This window comes from Leiobunum rupestre, chromosome 6, assembly GCF_980474605.1.
Source record: "Leiobunum rupestre chromosome 6, qqLeiRupe1.1.hap1, whole genome shotgun sequence".
Taxonomy (NCBI): Eukaryota; Metazoa; Arthropoda; class Arachnida; order Opiliones; family Sclerosomatidae; genus Leiobunum; species Leiobunum rupestre.
Window position 1 is genome coordinate 26,471,184 of NC_143389.1, and position 22,252 is coordinate 26,493,435.

The following is a 22,252-nucleotide window of genomic DNA, read 5'->3' on the forward strand; positions in this document are numbered from 1 at the left end:
ATTATAGTTTTAAATAAACACTATGTTTTATCCTCCGTATTTATTAAACCCTACTTCAATTGGCATCTCTGCTGGGGACAAATGAAACTTGAAGCTGCATTACGGAGGTGAGAGACAAGGCTTAGTCACGTTGTGAATACCAAGTTGAACAAAATGGCGGAGAGTGGATCTGGAATAATGGTTATGGGACAAGTCACAACAAAGCTTACTACAACCAATTATAGAAGCTGGAGGTACGAAATGGAGTTAATATTACAAAATCGCGGATTATGGGAGATAGTATCAGAAGAGGAAAAGGCCCCTGATAGAGAGAAATCCGAAGATATTAAAAAGGCGTATAAGCAAAGAGTAACCCAAGCCTATACCACAATTGCAATGAGTTTATCAGAAGACTTAAGGTGCATCATTGAAGGGCAGAAGACTCCTACTGAAATATGGAAGACATTACAGACAGCTTTCCAATCAACTACTAGAGCAAGAATTAATACATTACTTCGGGAATTTCGCAGTATTGATTATCAACCGGGTGAAGATATGATCAAGTTTATTGGACGGGTTTATTATATAAGCGACAATTAGATGAAGCTGGTGAGCCAGTTGCAGACAAGACAGTTGCCTATCAGCTAATAGGATCTCTTCCGGAGTCTTATCAAAATCTGGTGTCGATAATTTATGGATATGATGATTCTCAATTTAAACCAGAGATGATAAAGAGTCAACTTCTTGTGGAATATGGGCGTCAACAGCTACAACAATATTCAGAGAATCAAGGATCAAATGCATTTTTGACGCATATAAATCGAGGTTTCAACTCAAGAGGTCGTAGCAGTCAATTTCAAGGGAGGTGTAATAACTGCCACATTTGGGGACATCGGGCAGTAGACTGCAGGCATAATAAATCAAGAGAATCTAATGGAAATGAGCAAAGAGGTGTCAGCTACTCTCGAGGAAGAGGTGGTAGAAGAGGTTGTAAGGACCGCCATAGAGGGCGCCCCAGGAGGGGGCAAACTCCAACACCTCTAGTGGTTAAATACCAGAGGTGCAGGAGAAATAGATATAGATGAAGACGAGACTAGAGAGGGGAAGGTATGAGACAAGCGGCGGAACAATTAAGTGTAAGAAAGGATCGTTGAGTAAACTAGTGAGTGCTAATAAAATATAATCTATGTTGTTTAACCAAACTCAGGCGTCTCTTATATTTAAAATCTAAGTAATTTATTGTAATACTCGCTATGTAGAAGAGATTTCATTACAAGGTGCATTCATCGCATCGGCACTTGTCACAGCCGAGACCCATCCAGACGTTTGGATTGTAGACACAGCCGAGGCCCATCCAGACGTTTGGATTGTAGACACAGCCGCTACACATCACTTTTGCAGTAATCAAGACTGGTTCTGCACGTATTCAGAATTTTCAACTGAAGCGACAATGGGAGAAGGAAAGTCATGTGTTGTTGGGTGTGGAGATATATGGATCAGGATCGATGATGGAGTTAAGAACATGTTCAGGTTGAGAGGAGTAATGCATGCGCCGGGAATGAGATGTAATCTGATATCAGGTTGATTGATCGATCAAGCAGGTCATAAGTCTGTTATAGAGAAGTCAAAGTATACCGTATATTTCCCGGATGGTAAAATAGCATTTGAAGCGCCATTAGCGGAGGAAAATTTGTATACGGTGAAAGCTCATGTCATAGAAAATATATCTACTACTAACGACGTTTTTCAAAATCATGTAGCCAAGACAAATCACCAATGTACAAATACATATTCGCCCCAAATGAATGGTACGGCCGAACGAACAAATAGGACGCTGTTGAATACCGTCAGAGCTATGATGGAAGATGCAGAATTACCTTATAACCTGTGGGCAGAATTAGTACGTACAGCTACATTCCTTAAAAGTCGATCGAAACATTCGAAGCTTGGCAATAAAGTCCCGCTGGAACTCTGGATAAACAAGAAGCCCAGTATGAGGTTTCTGAGGCGTATTGGATGTCTGGGATTTGTCCATATCCCACCTCAACGGAGGAAGAATAAATTTCGGAGAAGGGCGAAGCCAGGAGTGATTGTTGGGTACGCCGTGCATACGATAGGGTATAGTGTGTGGTTTCCAGAGAATGAAGATGTAATAGAGTCGAAACATGTCTCAGTCGTGGAAAAGAAAATAGGAGCTGATGTTGTCAGACAAGCCCGTAGAGAAGATGGGGATATTGTATTTTGGCCAGATGAAATGACTAAATCCATTCCAAAGCAGTCTGTTGACAAAATTGTTGATGAGCCTGTAAGGGTCGTGGATGCCTTCGAAAATACAGAGGGTGTAAATGAGCCCCAAGTACCAACGGGACGAAAGACATATCCTGGATTACCAGATGGGTGGTTGAGAGAAATCAGAGTACGGAAATCCGGAGGTACAGCAGGGCAAAGAGATATTTATTTCTACGATCCTGATGGAAAGCAGATGCGGTCAAAGCCGAAAGTCGATAGATACATGCAGGAAAATAATTTGGATTACGATTTAAATTTATTTGACTTTTCGAAGAAAACTTCAGCAGCAACGTTAGTCTAGGGCATATCTTCTACAGACATCTCAGAAGTTTTTGAGGCAAATTGTACTGAAGTGGTTATACCTGCAAATTATGAAGAGGCTATTAAGTCGCCTCAAAAGGCAAATTGGCAATGGGCTATGGATCAGGAGATGGGCGTTCTGGAGGAGAGACAGGTAGCGACAGTAGTTGAAAGACCCGATGAGAAGATTATAGATTGCCGTTGGGTATATGCACTGAAGAAGGATCCAGCAGGAAATATCACCAGATATAAAGCGAGAATCGTAGCACAGGGTTATGGACAAGTTGAAGGAAAAGACTATGGCGACGCATTTTCTCCAGTAGTCAACTTCTCGCTAATAAGACTATTTATCTCTTTATTCGTAATGAGTCTGGGCTGGGCACATTACCATTTAGACGTTACCAATGCATACTTATACGGCAGTCTTGACGATAGAGTGTACATGAAGCAGGTCCTGGGATACATCAAGAAGGATCCGAGCAAATACTGTTTGTGGTTACAAAAGGCACTGTATATATTACCCCAGAGTGGGAGACAGTGGTTTAAGGAACTGGACTAAGGCTTCAGGGATTTGGGTTTTTCAAAGCTGATAGGAACCAATTGTGTATACTATATACCTTTAAAAGTAATTGTGCTCGTATACGTGGATGACCTAGTAGTCCTAGCCAGGGATAAAAGTCTAATACAGGAAGTTGCTGATATTTTATCCACGAAATATAAAATTAAAATGCTTGGTCCTATACGAAGTTTGTTGGGAGTGATATTTGACTTCCAAGAAGATGGAACTTTGAAGTTACAACAGACAAACTTTATAGAAGAACTTGGGAAACGTGTTAAAGTACAAGTGGAGAAGTGGAGAAGTCCGTTAATCTACCAATGGTGCAGCTTATAACATTAACCAAAGCCGATTGTCCAGTTTTGGAAGACGACAAAGATCAGATGAGAGACGTACCATACCAAGCGATGATTGGCTGTGTTCTGTTCGTTGCCCAACAAACTCGACCGGACATTTTATACAGCGTAATTGCCCTGTCACAATCACTGGATTCGACTCTGCAAATTGATGCAGTATGTACTGACAACAGCTGAGTATGGACTGGTTTATCAACGCAGTGAAAGTCCGCAACTAGTCATCTATAGCGATAGCGACTGGGGAGCTGATACGAATACTAGACGTTCCCACTGTGGCTACGCTACTTTCCTGGGTTCAACGCCGGTTTCATGGAGGTCATTTAAACAAAAGTCAGTGGCCCTATCAACGGCTGAGGCTGAATACGTGGGTTTAACTGAAGCAATCAAAGAACTGTTGTGGCTCCAACCGATATTGCATGAAATTGAACAATTTAATGTAAACTTTAATAACCCTTTAGTTAACTGTGATAACCAAGCCGCTATTGCCCTCTTGAGAAATAATATAGAGAATCAACGTACAAAGCATATAGATATAAAGTTTCATTTTGTTTGGGAAAATATAGAAAAGAAAACATTTGATTTAAAATATGTAAAATCTATTAATAATGTCGCGGATATATTAACCAAAACTTAAATAAGACATGTTTTATGAGCTGTTTAAAAATGTTACAATTATGTCGTTAAACATTATCTGCCAAAGAGGGGGAGGGAAAAGATGAGGTAAAATTAAATATTAGCTTTGCCAATACGGATAATCTCAAAGTGCGTCAGGCGCCAATACGGGGAATTTAGTAAAGTCTTTTACGTGTTTTGGAAGCAAACCTGTTCTCATTTTTGTTACTATTAAGTTGATACGATTTCACTAATTACGATGCCACTGTTAAATATTATCATATGGTACTTCACATAGTTGGCCGTTTAGTTTTGTTTCTGGCAGTCGGATGAAAGTGTCGTCTGCTTTACTTAGGTTTTTTGGTTTTGTATGGATGAGAATGAATAAATGATCAGATCTTGTTGAGCATATTCCAAGCGTGGTTTATTGTTTTAGTTCTCCCTCCCTTTTTGATCATGGCATAGTTTAGGTTAAAGTACATAGATAACAACATTAAGGGCAACAAAGGTTAAGAGCCTAATGATCGATAGTTTTAGCAGTTATAGCAAGGCAAGGCTTAGGTGAAAGTCAACATGGCTTTCTAAGGGGAGGAACTCTTCACCTTCAAGAAATTAGACGGCACAAATTATGCTGATTGGAAAATAGATATTAAAATGGCATTGGCTGCGAAGGGTTTAAGTAAATTCATTGAAACTACAACAACCACACCACAAGATCCACAGTTATTGGCACTACATAATGAAAAGAAGTCCCAGACATTAGGTTATTTATATTTGACTTTAGAGCCAGAGATTAAACGTCTATTAAGGAATGCTACTGATCCATTAAAGGCATGGACCACGTTGAAAGAAACGTATGAACCCATATTCAGGGCATGTATAGCCATGTTACGTCGTACATTCATTACATGCAAACCAGAGAAAGGGGAGCGGATAGAGATTTTCCTAAAGAGAGTTTTGGAAGCTGTTTCTTCTCTAGAAGAAGCAGGGGGGACTATTCCTGACAATGAAATATCGTACCAGATGATCAGTGAGCTCCCTCAGGAATTCAATGGTGTCGTATTAAATGTATATCAATGGGAGGATGCGGATTTTACATCAGCGAAAGTAAAACATGCTATTATTTCTGAAGCGGATCGTTTGAGATTAAAGGACGATGTAAATGAATCAAGGCTAGATGTAATGACAACTTCGACACCACAGTCACAAACCCGAAGAGAAACTAGAACATGTTACAATTGCGGTATACCTGGACATCTCGCTAGAAGATGTAGAAAACCAAAGAAGAGCTATAGCAAACAAAAGAGAAATACCAATACTCGAGACAGACCAAGTTATGATGTTGCTACAGTATCAAAGCCCGATGAATATGGATCGCGGACAGATGAATGGATTTGGGACTCTGGAGCAGGGGCACATCTGTGCAACAATATGAAGTGGTTCACAAATTTGAAATCTATCGCTCCATTAACAATGAATTCCTATCATGACACGTTTACCATAACAGGGATAGGCGATGTAGTAATCAAACATCATATACAAGATAAGACACGGATCTTATTATTGAAGAATGTAGGTTTTGCTCCAAATGGCCGACGAAATCTCATTAGCGGATTTCAGAGTGATAAGGCAGGACACAAGTGGAGGGGTGGTGATCAGACATTGACAGTTCTAAATGATAAAGGCGACACTATAATCCTATTCAAAGGTGACCGTGGATTATATAGGATGTTTGGTGAGCCATATACCGAAGATGTACCGGTAGTGAATTATACCGAAAAAGTGAACGACAGCTTGGATTTATGGCATAGAAGACTCGGTCACCATAGTGTCCATACCATTATCAGGATGTCAAACAGTGGAAGTGTGAGATATTTACCTCAGTTTCGTAATCAACAACATGAGTGCGACATACGTAAAGAAACAAAAATGACAAGAATAGAAAGGAAAGCAATACCTACAATACAAACAACAAAAATATTGCAGCTTGTACATACTGATATTTGGGGTCCATCTGCATGCATATCAGGATCAGGCAAAGTGTATTACATATCATTTCTCGATGATAATACACGTTGGACAGAAGTAGCAGCAATGAAAAATAAATGGGAGGTTTTCGATAAGATGAAAGAGTACATAGTAAAGATGGAACGCCAAACAGGTGAAAAAGTTATTTGTATTAAAAGCGATAATGGTATGGAATACTGCAGTAATAAAATGCAAGATTTCCTTAATTCAATGGGTATTGCACACCAACGCACGAATGTATATACACCCCAACAAAACGGGACAGCAGAGAGATACAATAGAACAGCTTTAAATTCCATAAGAGCTATGCTAAAGGATAGTCAACTGTCTCCTCGGTTTTGGGTCGAAATGCTATATACATTTAACTATTTAAAGAATCGTATGCCACAAAAGAAATTAGACAATAAAATGCGTTTTGGCTGGACACCATCTGTAAAGCACCTAAAAAGAGTGGGTAGTCTTGCACATTACTTTGTACCGAAAGAGATTAGGAAGAATAAATTCTCTGATACATCCAAGAAAGGTGTCCTAGTGGGCTACGCCTTGAACACACGAGGTTATCGTATTTGGAACCCCGAAACAGACAAAATTGTTGAATGTGACAACGTAAAATTCAATGAAACAATGCACTATGAAAAAGCGTTGACGAAGGACGAACGAAACTATGTACACTTGCCGATCACGAATGAAGATAACGATCAAGCCGTAGAACAACCAGTTCCTATTCCATTTCCGGAACAAGTATCAAAACAATCGGAGGAGGTAACAAAGATAACAGCTGACACAACAGTAAAACAGCAATCAGATGCTGAAGACAAAAGAGAAATAGCACCTACCCAAACTGTTTGGATTTCTAAAGTCAGACAACGACAATCAGGAAAGACAGCTTGTACTTTTGACATTTATTACAAGTACGGGGAGCATAAAGATTGTAGAAGTAGCCGTGAAGTATTTGAGTTCAGAAAAAGGAATATAAATTAACCCAGATTTAATAGATTTTTCGAAGAACAATCACTACTCAGGGATCTGCGATTTAGCGTTGAAAGAACCTCCAACAGAAGAAAATGTTGACACTAACGTCATTGGTTTTTTTAACAACTTAAACTTCTGTTTTGCAAACCGTGATGGCCCTAGAACTTTTGAAGAAACGCTGAAGGCTGAAGATGTTTCTGATTGGGATTCGACGGTGTTATGAACCCATGAGATATCGAAGCATAATTGATACTCCTGTGAAGACAGAAGAACATCCACTGCAAGTCCCTTATCGCAATTTAATAGGAAGCCTGTTGTATATTGCCCGCCATACTCGTCCAGATATTTTATACGCTGTAAATACTTTAGCACAGTATTGTACAAAGTATGATATGAATATTTGGGAGAAGTTGATACACCTCTGGAATTATGTGGTTACGACGAAAGAGAAATGTCTAAAGCTGGAACGTACGAGCAATCTGGAAATTAACGTCTACAGTGACGCATCGTTTGCATCTGATCCCGAAACAAGAAAATCCACCTCTGGTTGTATAATAATGTGCCGTTCAAACCCTATCACATGGCGATCAGCTAAACAGACCCTGACAGCATTATCAACCATGGAATCAGAACTATTTGCAGCTACTGAAGCAACAAAAGCCATTATAGTACTGCAACGCATCTTAGAAGAGTGTAAACCAATAATTCCACATGTTCCAGGACGTATTATACTGAAGATGGACAATCAAGCCGCCATTCTATGCATTAAAAATCATATTGATAATGCAAGAAATAGATACTTGGATTTACGTGTAAAATTCCTTCGTGAAAAGTGTAAGGAAGGACTGTTCACAATATGTTTTGAACGTTCCAAATATAATTTAGCTGATATTTTCACCAAAGCTTTACCAACTGTAGTTTTGTGTAGATTAACAAAGTATTTGGACTATAATGTTTCCGGAATGTAATATTTTGCTTGTGTATGTGAAGTAGGGGAGTATGTTAAATATTATCATATGGTACTTCACATAGTTGGCCGTTTAGTTTTGTTTCTGGCAGTCGGACGAAAGTGTCGTCTGCTTTACTTAGGTTTTTTGGTTTTGTATGGATGAGAATGAATAAATGATCAGATCTTGTTGAGCATATTCCAAGCGTGGTTTATTGTTTTAGTTCTCCCTCCCTTTTTGATCATGACATAGTTTAGGTTAAGGTACATAGATAACAACATTAAGGGCAACAGCCACTAGGTACGATTACAGAAGGCCCACCGTCAATGCTCGGAATGGGGCTGGGGCGCGTCAAAAAAGTGGTGTCGACAGATACACGACGGAACTATTTTTTAGAAAAACGTTACTAATCCCCTAAAATGACTACTTTTTTAAAATTAAGTTAATTAAAAAAAATATCATTTGCGGCCCAAAAAAATAACTTCGTAATCTATGCGTCAAGCACGACATTCTCCGCCAAAAAAAAACTGTAATCCCCTAAAATTACTACTTTTTTAAAATTAAGTTAGTTAAAAAAATTATCATTTGCGGCCAAAAAAAATTAGTTTCGTAATCTACGCGTCAAGTGCTACATTCTCCACCAAAAAAAAAACAATTACATGAGGCCGCTGTAGTTGAATTTTGCCTAAAATTTTTAGTTCATTCTTTTAAATGGGAAACAATGCACATATAACCTTATATTGTTTCAAAAGTTAGACTAATTGACAGATTTCAAAAAAAATTAAGTCTCCCAACACTACCTACACATTATGAGGTCTAACGGGCTTTTTTACCTGCTTTTACTTTTCAGATTGTTGTTACAACGGAAGCCCCAAACGTGTCTCATAACCATCTATGTTATCACGTTCAATAAGTATAATTAGTATAGTTAAATAGTACGTTTTCCCCTTCTAATTCTAAATTATTCATCATTAAAAAGGTAAGCAACTATTAAGCCATGGTACGATCATTTATATTTTTAAATATTATACAATGTTAATAATAACAACCGTTACAAATTTGGAAATTGCTTTCAGACGGTAAGCAGAATATTTTACTATAAGTATGATCGAAGAAGCCTTACATTCTAAATTTTTACGACGACTAATTTAAAAGACTAATATATTAGCACCACATGGTAATCTCGTGGTTCAAATTTTAAATTCCAAGGATGCTTCTTGCCCTATATTACTCCTCCCCCGCCTATTTTGAATCACCAGCTTATCCAATCATTTCCTGTTATGCCCGCGAGTACCGCTAGAGTGCGTCGTTGCTTGTTATTTTTTACTTTTTCCCATGCCCGTCCCTGTTGTTAATTAGTCCATGGTTTTAGTTTTCAATTTAGCCGATAGTTTGGTTTGAAAAGGATAGGGTTATAAATATAATTTAATTAGTGAGAATTTAGATATCCGAACAATATTTGTACATATTTTCAATGAAATCCACACCTATAAATGTAAATTAAAATTGTTTTAAGCCCACTTGTTTTATAAGCCATCCTATCATCCAATTATAGATTTTATAATATTTAAAAATATTTTCAGTAGGACTATCACAACGATATCCTAGTCGACTCCATGATCCTAGTGTTTATTCTGAACCATCATATGGTCAGACTCCATATGGTCAGCAGTCATATGGATTTAATCAACCTCCTCAGTTTGGAGGGTCACATGCTTTTCAGCCAACATCTCAACCCCAAAGCTATTTTAGTGTAGAACAAAGGTATGTTAATCAATTTAAATTCAAATCTTTAATGCGTGTGTACTTTGTATGTGGAGTCTAATAGTACCAGGATTGTCTTGAAAATTAAAATTAATTGCACTCAGAATGCTTCCCTTATTTTTTTTATATGAAATTATAAGTTAGAACATAAGCCTATCATAAGGTCCCCATAAGCAAAGGTCTAGTAAACATTTTTGACGATCACATACCCGTTATTGAGGTAGGTATTTAAAATCTACACCTCATAGTTTCTACGTCCGCAACTATGCATTTCTGAAATAAATTTCGTGAAATGCATTATAAATGTGCACAAGTCGTGCGCTAATGTGAAACTTAGAACCACGTGGGAGAAATCTCCTCCGCGAGCTCTTACCACCGTAGCCAAGGCTTATTAATAATTTTATCACTTCAAAACTTAAAATTTACACTTATCTTTGCAAAATGATTCATCTGAACGTAAAACTGTCTATTAGAAATAAGAGTTGTGTTTCTGAAGGTATTTATTTTTCAAATTTGAGATTTTGACACGTTTTGTTTGGCATTTATCAACCCAAGTGTGGCTGCTCTATCATTCTTACAACTTCCTAACAAACACAACAACTTGTTAATGTACTACGCTTGCTATTACACCTGGTGAAATCGGTAGCAGTATTATGTTTATTATTTAGAGTGGAGTGTCTGTAGTAATTGAGCATGAGATTTATTTTGACCTGCTGCCCATGCTACGTACATCTAGCCTTGACATTTTGGCAAGCTGTGAACCTAGGCTTGAGCCTAACGAGCTTATTGACTAATTTTCCACCAGGTGGCTGCTTCAAAAATTAGACTTTAAAAAGTCCTATCTCAGGAATGAAGTGGAAAATCTGCTTTGCCCAGGCTAAAAGTTTTTGCATTTTCAACATGAACGTACAATGAAGCTCAAACTTTTGTATAATAATCACAGCTAGAAATAACATGAAGATGACATTCTCTTTAAATGGGCAGTGCTGTAATTGTAACAACTAAGCTACCGGCTCCTAGTGTTCGTACGGGGTCCCCGACCTTGAAAGTTGGGAATCCCCTACTTTGGTCCCCAACCCCAACTGTCGGGGTTTTCCATTTTTCGGGGTTATGTTTTCGTAGTGTTGTATATTCTATTCTTTGCCACTATTGGTTAAATGAAAAACGGCATGAGCTGGCAATCCTGCTATGAAAAGTACATAGTTTGCTTAACGTTTTAGAAAATAAGCAACAGATTATAGCGCTCTCTTCATTGTTTGTTCTCCATGTAACTAGTAATTACATAATTCTAATTTAATATTTATTTTTTAATCCTTAATTAAATTGATTTAACCTAGCTAGTTTAATAATGTGTCTTTAATTTAACTTGCCACATTAGACAATAACAATTAGTGGACACCCTGCACGTATAATTTATACTATTTGTATATTGTAGTAGTTAGGGTTTAAAATACCAAATCACTGTTTAGAGCTCCTTAGTAATGTTTGAAAAATAAGATGTGTAAATATCCTTAATGAAACAAAGGCAACTCTATAATGGAAAATTAATTGTTTGGAATTTTGTTTCAGTGGAGCAAATATATCTCATGGAAATTTTGCGGCTCCGGCTTCTGGTTCGAATTCCTTTACACCTCCAGGTTAGTTTATTAATTACAAAAAGATCATAGTAGAGCTACAAGTAGTAGTAATGTGGGGGCCCTTTTTCAAACTACGAAACTGTCATGGTGCAAAATTTGAAAATGACGGTGCGTAATGGGTTCCTATTGATAGGCCATTTTAAATTAAACTCCTTCAATATGGCACTGGTGGTAAATTTAAAAATAGTGGTGCAAAATGAGTGCCCATTGGTAGGATATGTCTTTTTAGGTTTCGTTAGATGCACCCCTATTCGGCATCATTAATTAAAAAACCAATCATATACAATTTGACAAACTGATCTTCCTTGCTGTCTCAAGTGGATTCCGTCTAGCGCGCTTCTGACTATCCGTTCCGCATTAAAATTTAAATGAAGTGATGGTTGGCGTGAAATTTCAAACTAAAGAATTTGAAAAAGCAACATCCTGTTGCAACATGAATAAAAGCGTTCTTTGGGCTCGCTCTTATTGTTTTAATGGATTGTAGCCCGCTCTAAATGAAGTTAACAGTATGACAAAAAGTAACCAAATCATGTAACAACAAATATTTTTGGAATCACCTATTAAATTTTTAATTCAGTTTTATTATGCCTAAAAAAAATTGTGGTAACCAATAAGTTTTTGTTTGCTGTCATTGTAACCCAAATGAAAGATCACAGAACAAAATTTTATTGTAAAAGGAAGCTCTTTTATTATATTTGTTTATTGGATTATCTGGAATGTGGTTAGACTAAAGATCTTAAAACATTAAAATTTAAATCGTAGGCAATGCACTGGGATAAGGGTTGATGTATGTTATTATAAGCCCTATGCCAATGACATTTCTTCAATTTGTTTCTGGAATTTTAGTTAGACAATTCACCCTGAATGAAAAATGCAATTGGGCCATTTTGAGACCAATTTGTTTTTGGCAGAATTGAAGAGGGTTCCATATCCAATTGTGATCCATATGCTCAAAAGAGTGTACAAATAATTTCATCATAAACGGGAAATATTTAGCATATTTTTGTAATGATATGCTCCTACTATTATAAGCTGGTGGACCCCTTGAAGTGGTTCTTTCTTTTTAGTCTTATTGTTATTGAAATTTGAAGACAATTTTTTTTACCTAGTGCAATCAAGTAATCCACCTCTTCCATCAAACTACTCGGAGGCTAAACCTGGCTGGAACGACCCTCCACCTTTGAAGTCATCCACAAGGGTACTTCTTGTTAATATTAAAGTTATATGAAACCAAAAGTAAATGAACCGAAGTTATCAAATGGCTATACTCCCCATGTTGGAGGCGTTTTCCTTATGAAGTTACATTTTGACCTCTAATTTGAAATTTTGCGCGCTCCTAGAATGAAAAAAAAATGTTTTTCGTTTTTATGAAACCATTTTTTATGCATAGGAATAGCTATACCCACAATTCCCAAGTGCAAATTATCGTGTAAAAAGACTGGTATGGAAATAAGCTTTTATTTTATTTTCTCTCATTTTCATAAGGAAAACGCCCTCCAATTCTGAGTGCTATTTCAGTAACTTCGGTTCATTTGCCCCTGATGAAACTAAATCAAAAATAAACTAATATTTTTTATTTAGAAATCTAGTGGGCCAGGTTTCCATACGCCAGATTCTATGATGACTCCATTTTTAAATCCTCAAGAATCTGTACATCAGAATCCCCCGCCTCTGTCAGGTGGATTTACAAATCCAACTAATTTTGTAAATCCAACACCACCAAGTGGACCAATTGGTTTTCAACCACAACCAACCCCAGCAATTTTTCCAGCTCAAAATATAGCAAGTGGGAATGTGTATGGTGGCCCAAGTTATGATCCAGCACCTCATCAACCTCCTCAGTCTTTCACTGCAATGCAACCAGCCACACTTCAGCCCCAGGTAATACAATAAAAAAATATTTACGACCAAAAAAATCAGTAAATTTTTCCAACCTGTATTTCAAACACAATATTTAAAAGAGCCAATTTATTTAATCTCTTTATTAGTATATGAAGTTAATTCACCGGATAATTCTATTTAACACCAACTACAATATACCTTTGGAATAGGATAACTTAGTGTAAATAGCATTTGTAGCAAGTTCATAAATCATCTGTGGCACTTAAGGTCTTTTTTCTCTGTTATATTCAAGGTTTAATGTTGAGGGTTTTGGTCTGGAAACATTTTTACTCAGATGATGATAAATTTCTGATTTTGTAGGCCAATTTCCACCCACATTTCAAGATTTATAATTTTTCTCTAGAGTGTATGGGATTTTAATTAATTTTGCACCCCTTGGCTAGTATAAAAATAAAACAGTAAACCAAATTAATTCCTGTAGGGTATTCATCTTCCTTGAAGTACAGCCATACACTCATTCGTTGTAAAGTACTTTACTTTAACCCATTTGTTGTAGTACTGCCCTTATATTTGGTCATTTTCAAAAATACTCCTTGTTGGGCTTTTATCAGGAAAATGGTGAAAGTTTAGAATCTTTATAAATAATTTGACTAGATTGCAACAAAAAAAGACAATTCTGTCAAGAGTTTTGGCATAATTGGTCTAATATTTAAATTTTAATAATGAATTGTCTGGAAACGTTTTTATGTTAAAGGAGTTAGCATATTCTAAGTTGTAGTCCATTATTTTACTAGTTCGTAGTGATACAGACCTACAATAAAACATTGTATGTGTAGCAAAGGCATCATTGTCATTAATTATTATACACTTTGACGTTATTTATGTCTACTCTTTCCATAACAATATATATATATATATGTCCTAGATAAATTAAAATTTCCCAGTTAAACGAAAGGTGATCACTGCCGAAACCCGAAAAAAAAATTAGCTCAATAGCTGAAGTGGGTAAACGTTTAATTCACTACAAAACTGTTAATCAGAAAGGTTTGTTTTCAAATCTAGGCTATGGGGGCTGTATTATATTTGTTTAAGCAAGGGATTTCTTTCAGAGCATATTCAAAATTGATTTTTAATTAAAAAGTCTATGTATATTTTAGGCAGTGCCAACACCTCCACCTCCAACACTCCCTGAACCTCCGAAAGAGAAAGGCCCTATTCCTCCTGAGAATCAAATACTTCAAGATATCTTAGAAGATCTTAGACAGCAATGCCAGCAGAGGGCTACAAATCCAGTAAGTTCAATGCAATGCTCTTATAAGGTAGCACCTATTCACATTCGAGAATGCCTAAATCTGAGCAATGTAATTGTTCTGTGTTGGAGGAAACACAAAAGACAGTGTAAAATTATAATAAAATTCAAACATTCATTTTTATAGCATCTGTTTCATCCATCATAACCCTATAAATGCATACCATGAAAAGTCCTTACGCTACTGGCTGCCAAATTGTAATAACATCTGCTAATACACTACCTATCTACTTTCAATGACAACCAAAAGAAGGCGTAGCTATAGCTTTTATATTATAGAAATCAGAAGTTTCCGGTTGATGCATACCAAGATGCTCGAATCTTTCGGCTGCGTAGTAATCGCACCTACAAAGCACATGAGAGGCGGTTCCCTCCTCAGCCTCACACGCCCTACAGATTGGATCATCACTGATTCCAATCAGGTGAAGATGTCTGTTAAGGAGACAATGACCTGTTAGTAGGCCAACGACCAACCTGATATTAGATTTGGAAAGCGAGAGCAGCTCTTTGGCTCTCTGCCTAGAGGGGCCCGAGATAAACTCTTTAGCCTGCCTTTGGCCATCCATCTCAAGCCAAAGCTTGAGTTGACGGTCAGTCATGGAGTTAGAGATAAGGCCGCGAACTATGCTAGAGGGGATAGGAACGGCAGGTTCAGGACCAAAGAACCCAGCCTCTGCCCCCTTCTTGGCTAAGACATCGGCCTTCTCATTACCATAGTAGCCCCGATGGCCAGGAACCCAATAGAGCTGAACTTTATTGTTGGTGCCTAGCTCCGAGAGGAGGTTTAAACAACTATAAACCAGTTTTGAAGAGACCTGAAACTGGTTGAGAGCTTTGAGGGCTGCTTACTATCCGAATAAATTTGGATAACTTTGCCATGAAGCTTCTTTTTAAGAAAAAAGTCAACACAGAAGCAGATAGCGGCAATTTCCGCTTGAAAAACACTAGCATAGACACCAAGGCTTTCAAAGAAGCCGAGATTGCTAGTAAGACAATACATTCCCGAACCAGATCCAGAGCGGGTCTTAGACCCATCGGTAAACCAGACGATTTCTCCTCTGGCCCCGAGGGTACTAAGATTGGCCCACTCTGTACGGCTTGGAAAATAAGTATTGAAGGACTTACTAAAATGTAGCTTCGTAGTCATCATATCCAGAACCCATGAGATAGACAGGTAACTGACATGAAATTTCCCGAAAGATCTTGGTGTGGCTATTATCCCAAGTATTCGCCTTCCACCAACCATTCTTGTTGAGCCTGTAGGATCCCATAGCAGCAGCTTCTTCTATGAAAAGATGAAGAGGAAGAATGTTCAGGAGAATTTCTAGAGAAGCACTTGGGGCGGTTCTCATAGCTCCTGTGATGCTGACACAAGCCAGCCGCTGTAGGGTGCGCAGATCGCTCTGCACAGTCTTAATTCGGACTCTTGGCCACCAGACCAATGCAGCATAAGAGAGCAATGGTCTGATGATCATGGTGTACAGCCAGAAGACCAGTTTAGGGCTAAGCCCCCATGACCTGCTAACTGCACTTCTGGTCCTCCAAAGTAACATCTTGGCCTTCTTAACAATACAGTCAAGGTGAGGCTTCCACGTTAGTTTGTTGTCAAGAGTAATACCAAGGTACTTCACCTCCGTGCTTTCCCTCAAAATAGTCCCAAATAAGGAGATATCATTAAAAGAGTTTTGCAGCCTTTTATGAGTAAAAGGAACAAGTACCGTTTTACTAGGATTAACCGTAAGACCAACTTCCCTGCACCAGTTTTCCACTGATGCAAGAGCCCTTCTTACTAAATCGCTAGTAGTGTTGGGGAACTTTCCCGTAAAGATGATGGCGATATCGTCGGCATAGCCAAAGCAGCGGCACCCATCCCTGTCTAGCCTCACCAAAAGTTCATCCACAACCAGGCACCACAGCAGAGGTGATAGAACACCACGTTGCGGGCAACCACGGCTGGTGGTGACCATAAGGGATTCACCGAGCAGGGAGGATACCACCACACGATTCGTCAGCATAGCTTTGAGCCAAGGACACAGTGTCATTAATGCCAAAGCGCTTTGCAGCCTTCATGATGACTGCGCTGGACACCTTATCAAAAGCGCCCTCAATATCTAGGAACACTGTTAACGCTATTTCCTTAAAGTTAATAGCCCTTTCAATGCAATTGGTTATTTGCCTTTTTGGTAGGCATACTTAGCCGTCGAGAGAGGTATATGAGAAATAACCTCTCCCCTAATATAGTTGTCTACCAATTTCTCCAAAATCTTTAGAAAAAAAGAAGTCAAACTGATTGGCCTAAAGGCCTTAGCCTCAAGATAGTTAGATTTCCCTGGCTTCGGAATAAAGATTACCCTAGAAAGCTTCCAGGTGCTAGTAATATATCCAAGGGCATTACGAGCCCTATAGATTCTACTCAGCATTGGGCAGATAATGTCAATGCCCTCCTGCAACAGAATGGGAAGTATCCCATCCGGCCCCGGAGACTTATAGGGCTTAAAAGACTATAGCCCAAATAAGTCTCGAGTGCGTGACAATTTTATTCGCCACCGCCCAGTCCTCCCTTTTGGTACGTGCAATCCTAATAGAAAGGGGGTCAGAATCAATACTGTTCGTAATTCTGGAGTCGGGAAAGTGTACATCTAACATATTAGTTAGTCTCCTTACCCGACGAAGAATGACTGCCATCTTCCAACTTAATAGTGTCAAGATGTTTAGTCTTATCATTGGCAATAATTTTCATTAACTTTGCCGTACTAGGAATATCAGAGATATTTTCACAGAAATTCCTCCATGAGTCCCTCTTGGCCTCGCGGATGGCCTTATGGTACGCAGTGAGGGTTTGCTTGTAGGCAACCCAATCACCCGACCTCTTAGCTTTGTTAAAAAGCCTCTTAGATTGTTTGCGAAGCCTGCCAATCTCATGGTTCCACCAAGGAACTAGCCTTGGCTGGTTGGTAGACTTCACCGGACAGTTACGGTGGTAGGAGTCGATAATGGCATGTTGCATGCGATCAACAGCCAAATCAAAATCCAGCACCGATGATAGCCTAGGCTTATCATCCTTCAGATGAAAATTTAAATCATCCCTAAAACCAGGCCAATTAGTTCGCCTGGGATTACGAAGTTCAGTACAAACCTGAACCACTTTCATCCTGACTGTATAGCAAATGTGTCTGTGATCCGACAGTGATGGTTCACTAGACACATGCCAGTCATTAATAAGAGCTGCGACATTTTCTGTGCACAGCGTGAGATCAATGACCTCACTTCTGTTACGAGTAACAAAAGTTGGTTCATTGTTCTTATTAAGAATATGAAGTTTCGTACTAACCACGTATTCCATTAGCTTATCACCATGATCGTTGCAGTTGCTGCTGCCCCAGATAACATGGTGAGCGTTTGCATCACAACCTAAATAATGGGGGCAGAGCATCATCATAAGGAAAGTAAGCAGAAGCCAGCGTGAGTTCATCGTTCCCATCAGCAGAAGGGGAAATGATTTTAACCACGGCAGTGTCCCTAGAGTGATAGATTGAGAGCGGAAGGGCATGAATGTCCTTGCGTACCAATATACAAGCTCTAGGAGAAACGGAATTATGGTCATAATAGACATTACCTGCACTATTAAGACCAAGGATTTTACCCTTGGCAATCCAAGGCTCCTGAATAAGAGCAACATCAATTTGCTCCTTAGCAAGCCTTCGACAGAGTACAGCGGAGGCTGCCTTGCAGTGATGAAGATTTATCTGCACCACCTTAATGCTCATGGCGACGGGCCTAGATTGGAGGTTGACGGGATCCACCGCCCCCCCCCCCCCCGTGAGGGGTGGAAACCACATCACTCCCACTGGTTAGGTTAGTACCACCAGTCTCCCCCACTACTACTCCATCTGGCTGAGCCACCATGCCTTGGACCTCTTCACCGTCCGAGACACTGAGGTTTTTGATGTCCTCTGTCAGCGTATCCCCTTCCGAGAAATCGCTGAGCAGAGGCTCTAGGTCCTCTAGTCCTGAAATTACAAAGTCGTTAGACTTGGATTCATTAATAGGTGTAGGATTATCCACACCCTCCACAGCACTTACGACTGAGTTCTGATTTGGGAGACTGAGTATCTTAAAGATACCCCTGTCCAAACCTGCCTGAGCGGCAAATCCTGCCGCTTTGATGGCGTTGACCGACTCACCATCCATTAGAAAAATCCAACGGATGGCAGCCGGTTCCTCGAATTTACGCAGCTGGTGTTCAGCGCACCGTTGAAGGTTTGAAGACGCCTGAGGAGCACTTTAGGGTCCTTCGTCCAGACGTTGCTTGTATGGAGAGCGACCTTAAAAGGTTTCGGCAGGTCACTGGCTTTTGTTACGAAAAACTTCGTTCCCTGGAGAACCTGTTCGTTGCAGTCGAACTCCTGGCTTAACCATTTACCTGTGAAGTCATCCTTGCACAGGTAAACCAAGGCACCTCCTTTCAGCTGGAATTGCAGGATCGGTATCTTCCACGACAGACCCACGACCTGAACTTGTGGAAGGGAGGGTAGTATCCTGAGATACACCCTTCCCCTGGCTAGAGCAGGGTACTGTCAAAGACACACCCTTGCCTGATGGTTTTTTGTTGTTATTGGAATTCATAAAAGATCCCACGAGAAAAGAGGAAAGTAGAAGGTCACCGCCCTTAATCCTCTGTCCGGGCGGAAGGCTAAAATACAACGGGGTGTCGCCTGGTTCCCCGAGGGGATCGTTCACGATACCGTATTTTCGCTTCACCGGTACCACTCATCCCTCAGCACGATACCTCACACCTTAGCTTAAGGAAGAAGCAGAGCCTTAGTTGGCCAGCATGAAGGGTTGCCCCTCCACCTGTTACTCCCTTCCACCACGAAGAGGTACAAGGTTGCAGTTTATGGAAGGGACGGCACTGAGTATAAATCAAACCCTAAAAATGGCATGAAGGCTAATCAACACCCACATTGAAAATCAGTCGGTCTGTAAAGGAAATTTCTTTGCAAAAAGACCATGTTAGTTTTTCAGAAAATTCATAACCAGATGTGTCACTTTTAGTGTTATAGTTTAGTTCAAAGGTGTAGAAAAGTGGCTGGGCTTTTCACATCCATCAAGCGCTGTGATAAAAATTTTCTCACCTTCAATAATAGATAGATTGCGACTCTAATTTTAGTCTTCGGAAAATTGTTCCTTTCCCAAGCCTGTGCCTGCCCACTACGTTTCCCTTTTATGACTAATAATTACTCTGAGGAGAAACTAATGTAATTGTCCCTGCAAATTTATCATTAGTTTATAACTTAAAATTGGCGAGGTGATATAAAGGGTTTTTGAATAAAAACTTAGTTAACCCATATTAGAAAAGTAAACACTTCAATTAATTGAACATCCTAAGCTAGGCCTTAAGTTTTTATTAATTGCTTTTGTTTCAAATTATTGTTTAAATTTACTTAAATTAACCCCACTCTACAGTAAATTATCACTTAAATATATCTATAGTTTAAAAAAATATGTTGGATAGCTTTCAAAAAGTTGTTTCCAGAGTTGGGGTTTAAACTAATAAAGACACAGTGATGTTTCAATGAAATTTATTTCCCTAGCAAGTGCTTATTTCTATTTAATAAGCATATCAGCCACTTGGCATGTGTGAAGGGGTCAAAAACATGATCCAACCTAACAGTAGGGCTCCATCTGATACTTTCACACATTTGCAGATATAGTTAAATCTTTGATAATAAGCATTTATACATTTTAGGGGAGCTGAATCACTGCTGTCAGTAATTAGACCAAGAGTGGGGATCTGGGCATTAATTGAATTTTACAATAAATTAAAGAAAAAAATTTAATTTAGTGATATTTGGTCAAAATAGTAAATTCATATTTTTCTTTTTACAGCAAGTAAGACGGAAATTGGATGATGTTGCAAGGAAATTAGAAACACTGTATGATAAGCTGAGAGATAACTTGGTAATTTTTTTTTAGTGTTTGGGTAGCATTTCTCTGCTCTGTAAATTAGGAAATTGAGGTTGTTTGACCTTTTTCTGTCTTTGCAAAGGGGTTATTTAGTACAGTTAACTTCGTTGTAATTAACATAGTTATTTTCAAATTGGATCTCTCAAGATTCACCTATCATTCCCTTGAAGCCAAAACTATATTTATATATTTCAAAGAGTAAGGAATAATTTAGGCATTGGCTTTTTAAAATGTTATATCATCATAGAACTCTTTACAGTCAAATCCACAATTCATGTGACGTTGTTTAATACTTTTAATACAGTTTTGAAAACATTGCAACTATTTGAACGAAATTGGTTTTGATCATAAATATTAACATTATTATGAATGATTTTAAAAGTTTAATTTGTCTTTAAAATGATGATGACAATCATCTATGTTATAATTCTTCTATTTTAAAATAATTATCATATAATTAGATTAGTTCCATCTCTCATCATGACACAGTTGCAAACTTTTGAATTACAGCTCTTAAGTACATACTGAAATAATTTAAAAACTAAGGTTTAAATATTCACCATTATGTTCTGCAAGATTACTCTGAAAAATTTCAAAAGCTAAAACTAGAAAATGGACTAGATGCTAATGAACTTACATCTGTAATTAATGCACGATTAATTCAAGTTCAGTTAATTTATCTGCTCTTGCAAAAAATATTCTTAAGTTTTAATTTCATCCACCCCTGCATTCTTCTGTAATTATTCAAATAGTAAAACCTGAAAAATCAACTTAAATATAAAATCCTCATAATATTTAATTTTAAACTTATGTACTACAAGTTTTTTAGTATAGGCTATTTGCCAAGTACTTTAAAAGTTATATCTATTTTTAACCCAAATAAAAGTTGATTTCATGAAATAAAATGGTCTTCCCCAACTTGTTAAAATGTTGCTCTTACGTCACAAGACACAGCTTTAATAGTATATTCTTCGCATGAGAAATATTCAGACTCTCTAGAAAAACCTAAATTCCTCGCAACTGTAAGCATGCTCGTAGACTTGTGAAAGTAAGAGACTGTGATGTATCAGCCACATTAAAACAAGAATGCCACGTTAATTTATATAAACAACTATTAAATCATCTAAAAACTTATTTTGCAGCTGTCAAGTAATACACTTACAGGACTTCATCAGATTATCCAAATGATTCAACAGGGCGATTATCAGGGATCTTTAGCAATTCATACCCAACTTGTATCAAGCACTAATTTTGCTGAAACCAGTAGTTTTATGTTGGGGCTTAAAGTGTTACTTCAGACAGCTCAGCAACTTGGTGTTTATTTGCAGTGACAAAACAATAAAAATATTTGGTATTTTAATAAATTAGAAAGTTCAATGATTTAGTTTATTGTTATAATTCACTTAATATATGTTATCCTGAAAATATTTTTTCAGTTTGGAATGGTAATAAAATGATTGAGAAATATAAGTTCATTTATTTTAACTGTCGTGGTACAAAATCTGATATCAATATTTTAAACAAAGTAACAATGTTCCCGAAGTTGGCTTAAATAACCACCACTCTAATAATATTGCACTAAAAAAAGAACATAGTTGTTTCTTTAATTTTTTTTAATCAAGTTTCATATGGAGTGGTAAACTATTTCTTACCTTTACCTTATTTTGAATCCTAGGATTTAAGTAAAATTGCAT

At 38.1% G+C, this 22,252-nt stretch overlaps 1 protein-coding gene across 1 annotated transcript in view; it reads left to right on the plus strand.

Moving 5' to 3' along the window:
* The window catches only part of Sec31 (COPII coat complex component secretory 31), a 35,710-nt gene extending 13,694 nt beyond the window's left edge, over nt 1–22,016 (plus strand). The window contains exons 20-26 of the mRNA XM_090178861.1: nt 9,623–9,803; nt 11,373–11,440; nt 12,550–12,638; nt 13,022–13,321; nt 14,440–14,574; nt 20,481–20,552; nt 21,701–22,016. Of these exons, the coding sequence (XP_090034987.1) occupies nt 9,623–9,803; nt 11,373–11,440; nt 12,550–12,638; nt 13,022–13,321; nt 14,440–14,574; nt 20,481–20,552; nt 21,701–21,889 (1,034 nt within the window). The 3' untranslated portion in view covers nt 21,890–22,016. The remainder of the gene's footprint in view (nt 1–9,622; nt 9,804–11,372; nt 11,441–12,549; nt 12,639–13,021; nt 13,322–14,439; nt 14,575–20,480; nt 20,553–21,700) is intronic.
* The last annotated feature ends 236 nt before the right edge of the window (nt 22,017–22,252 follow it).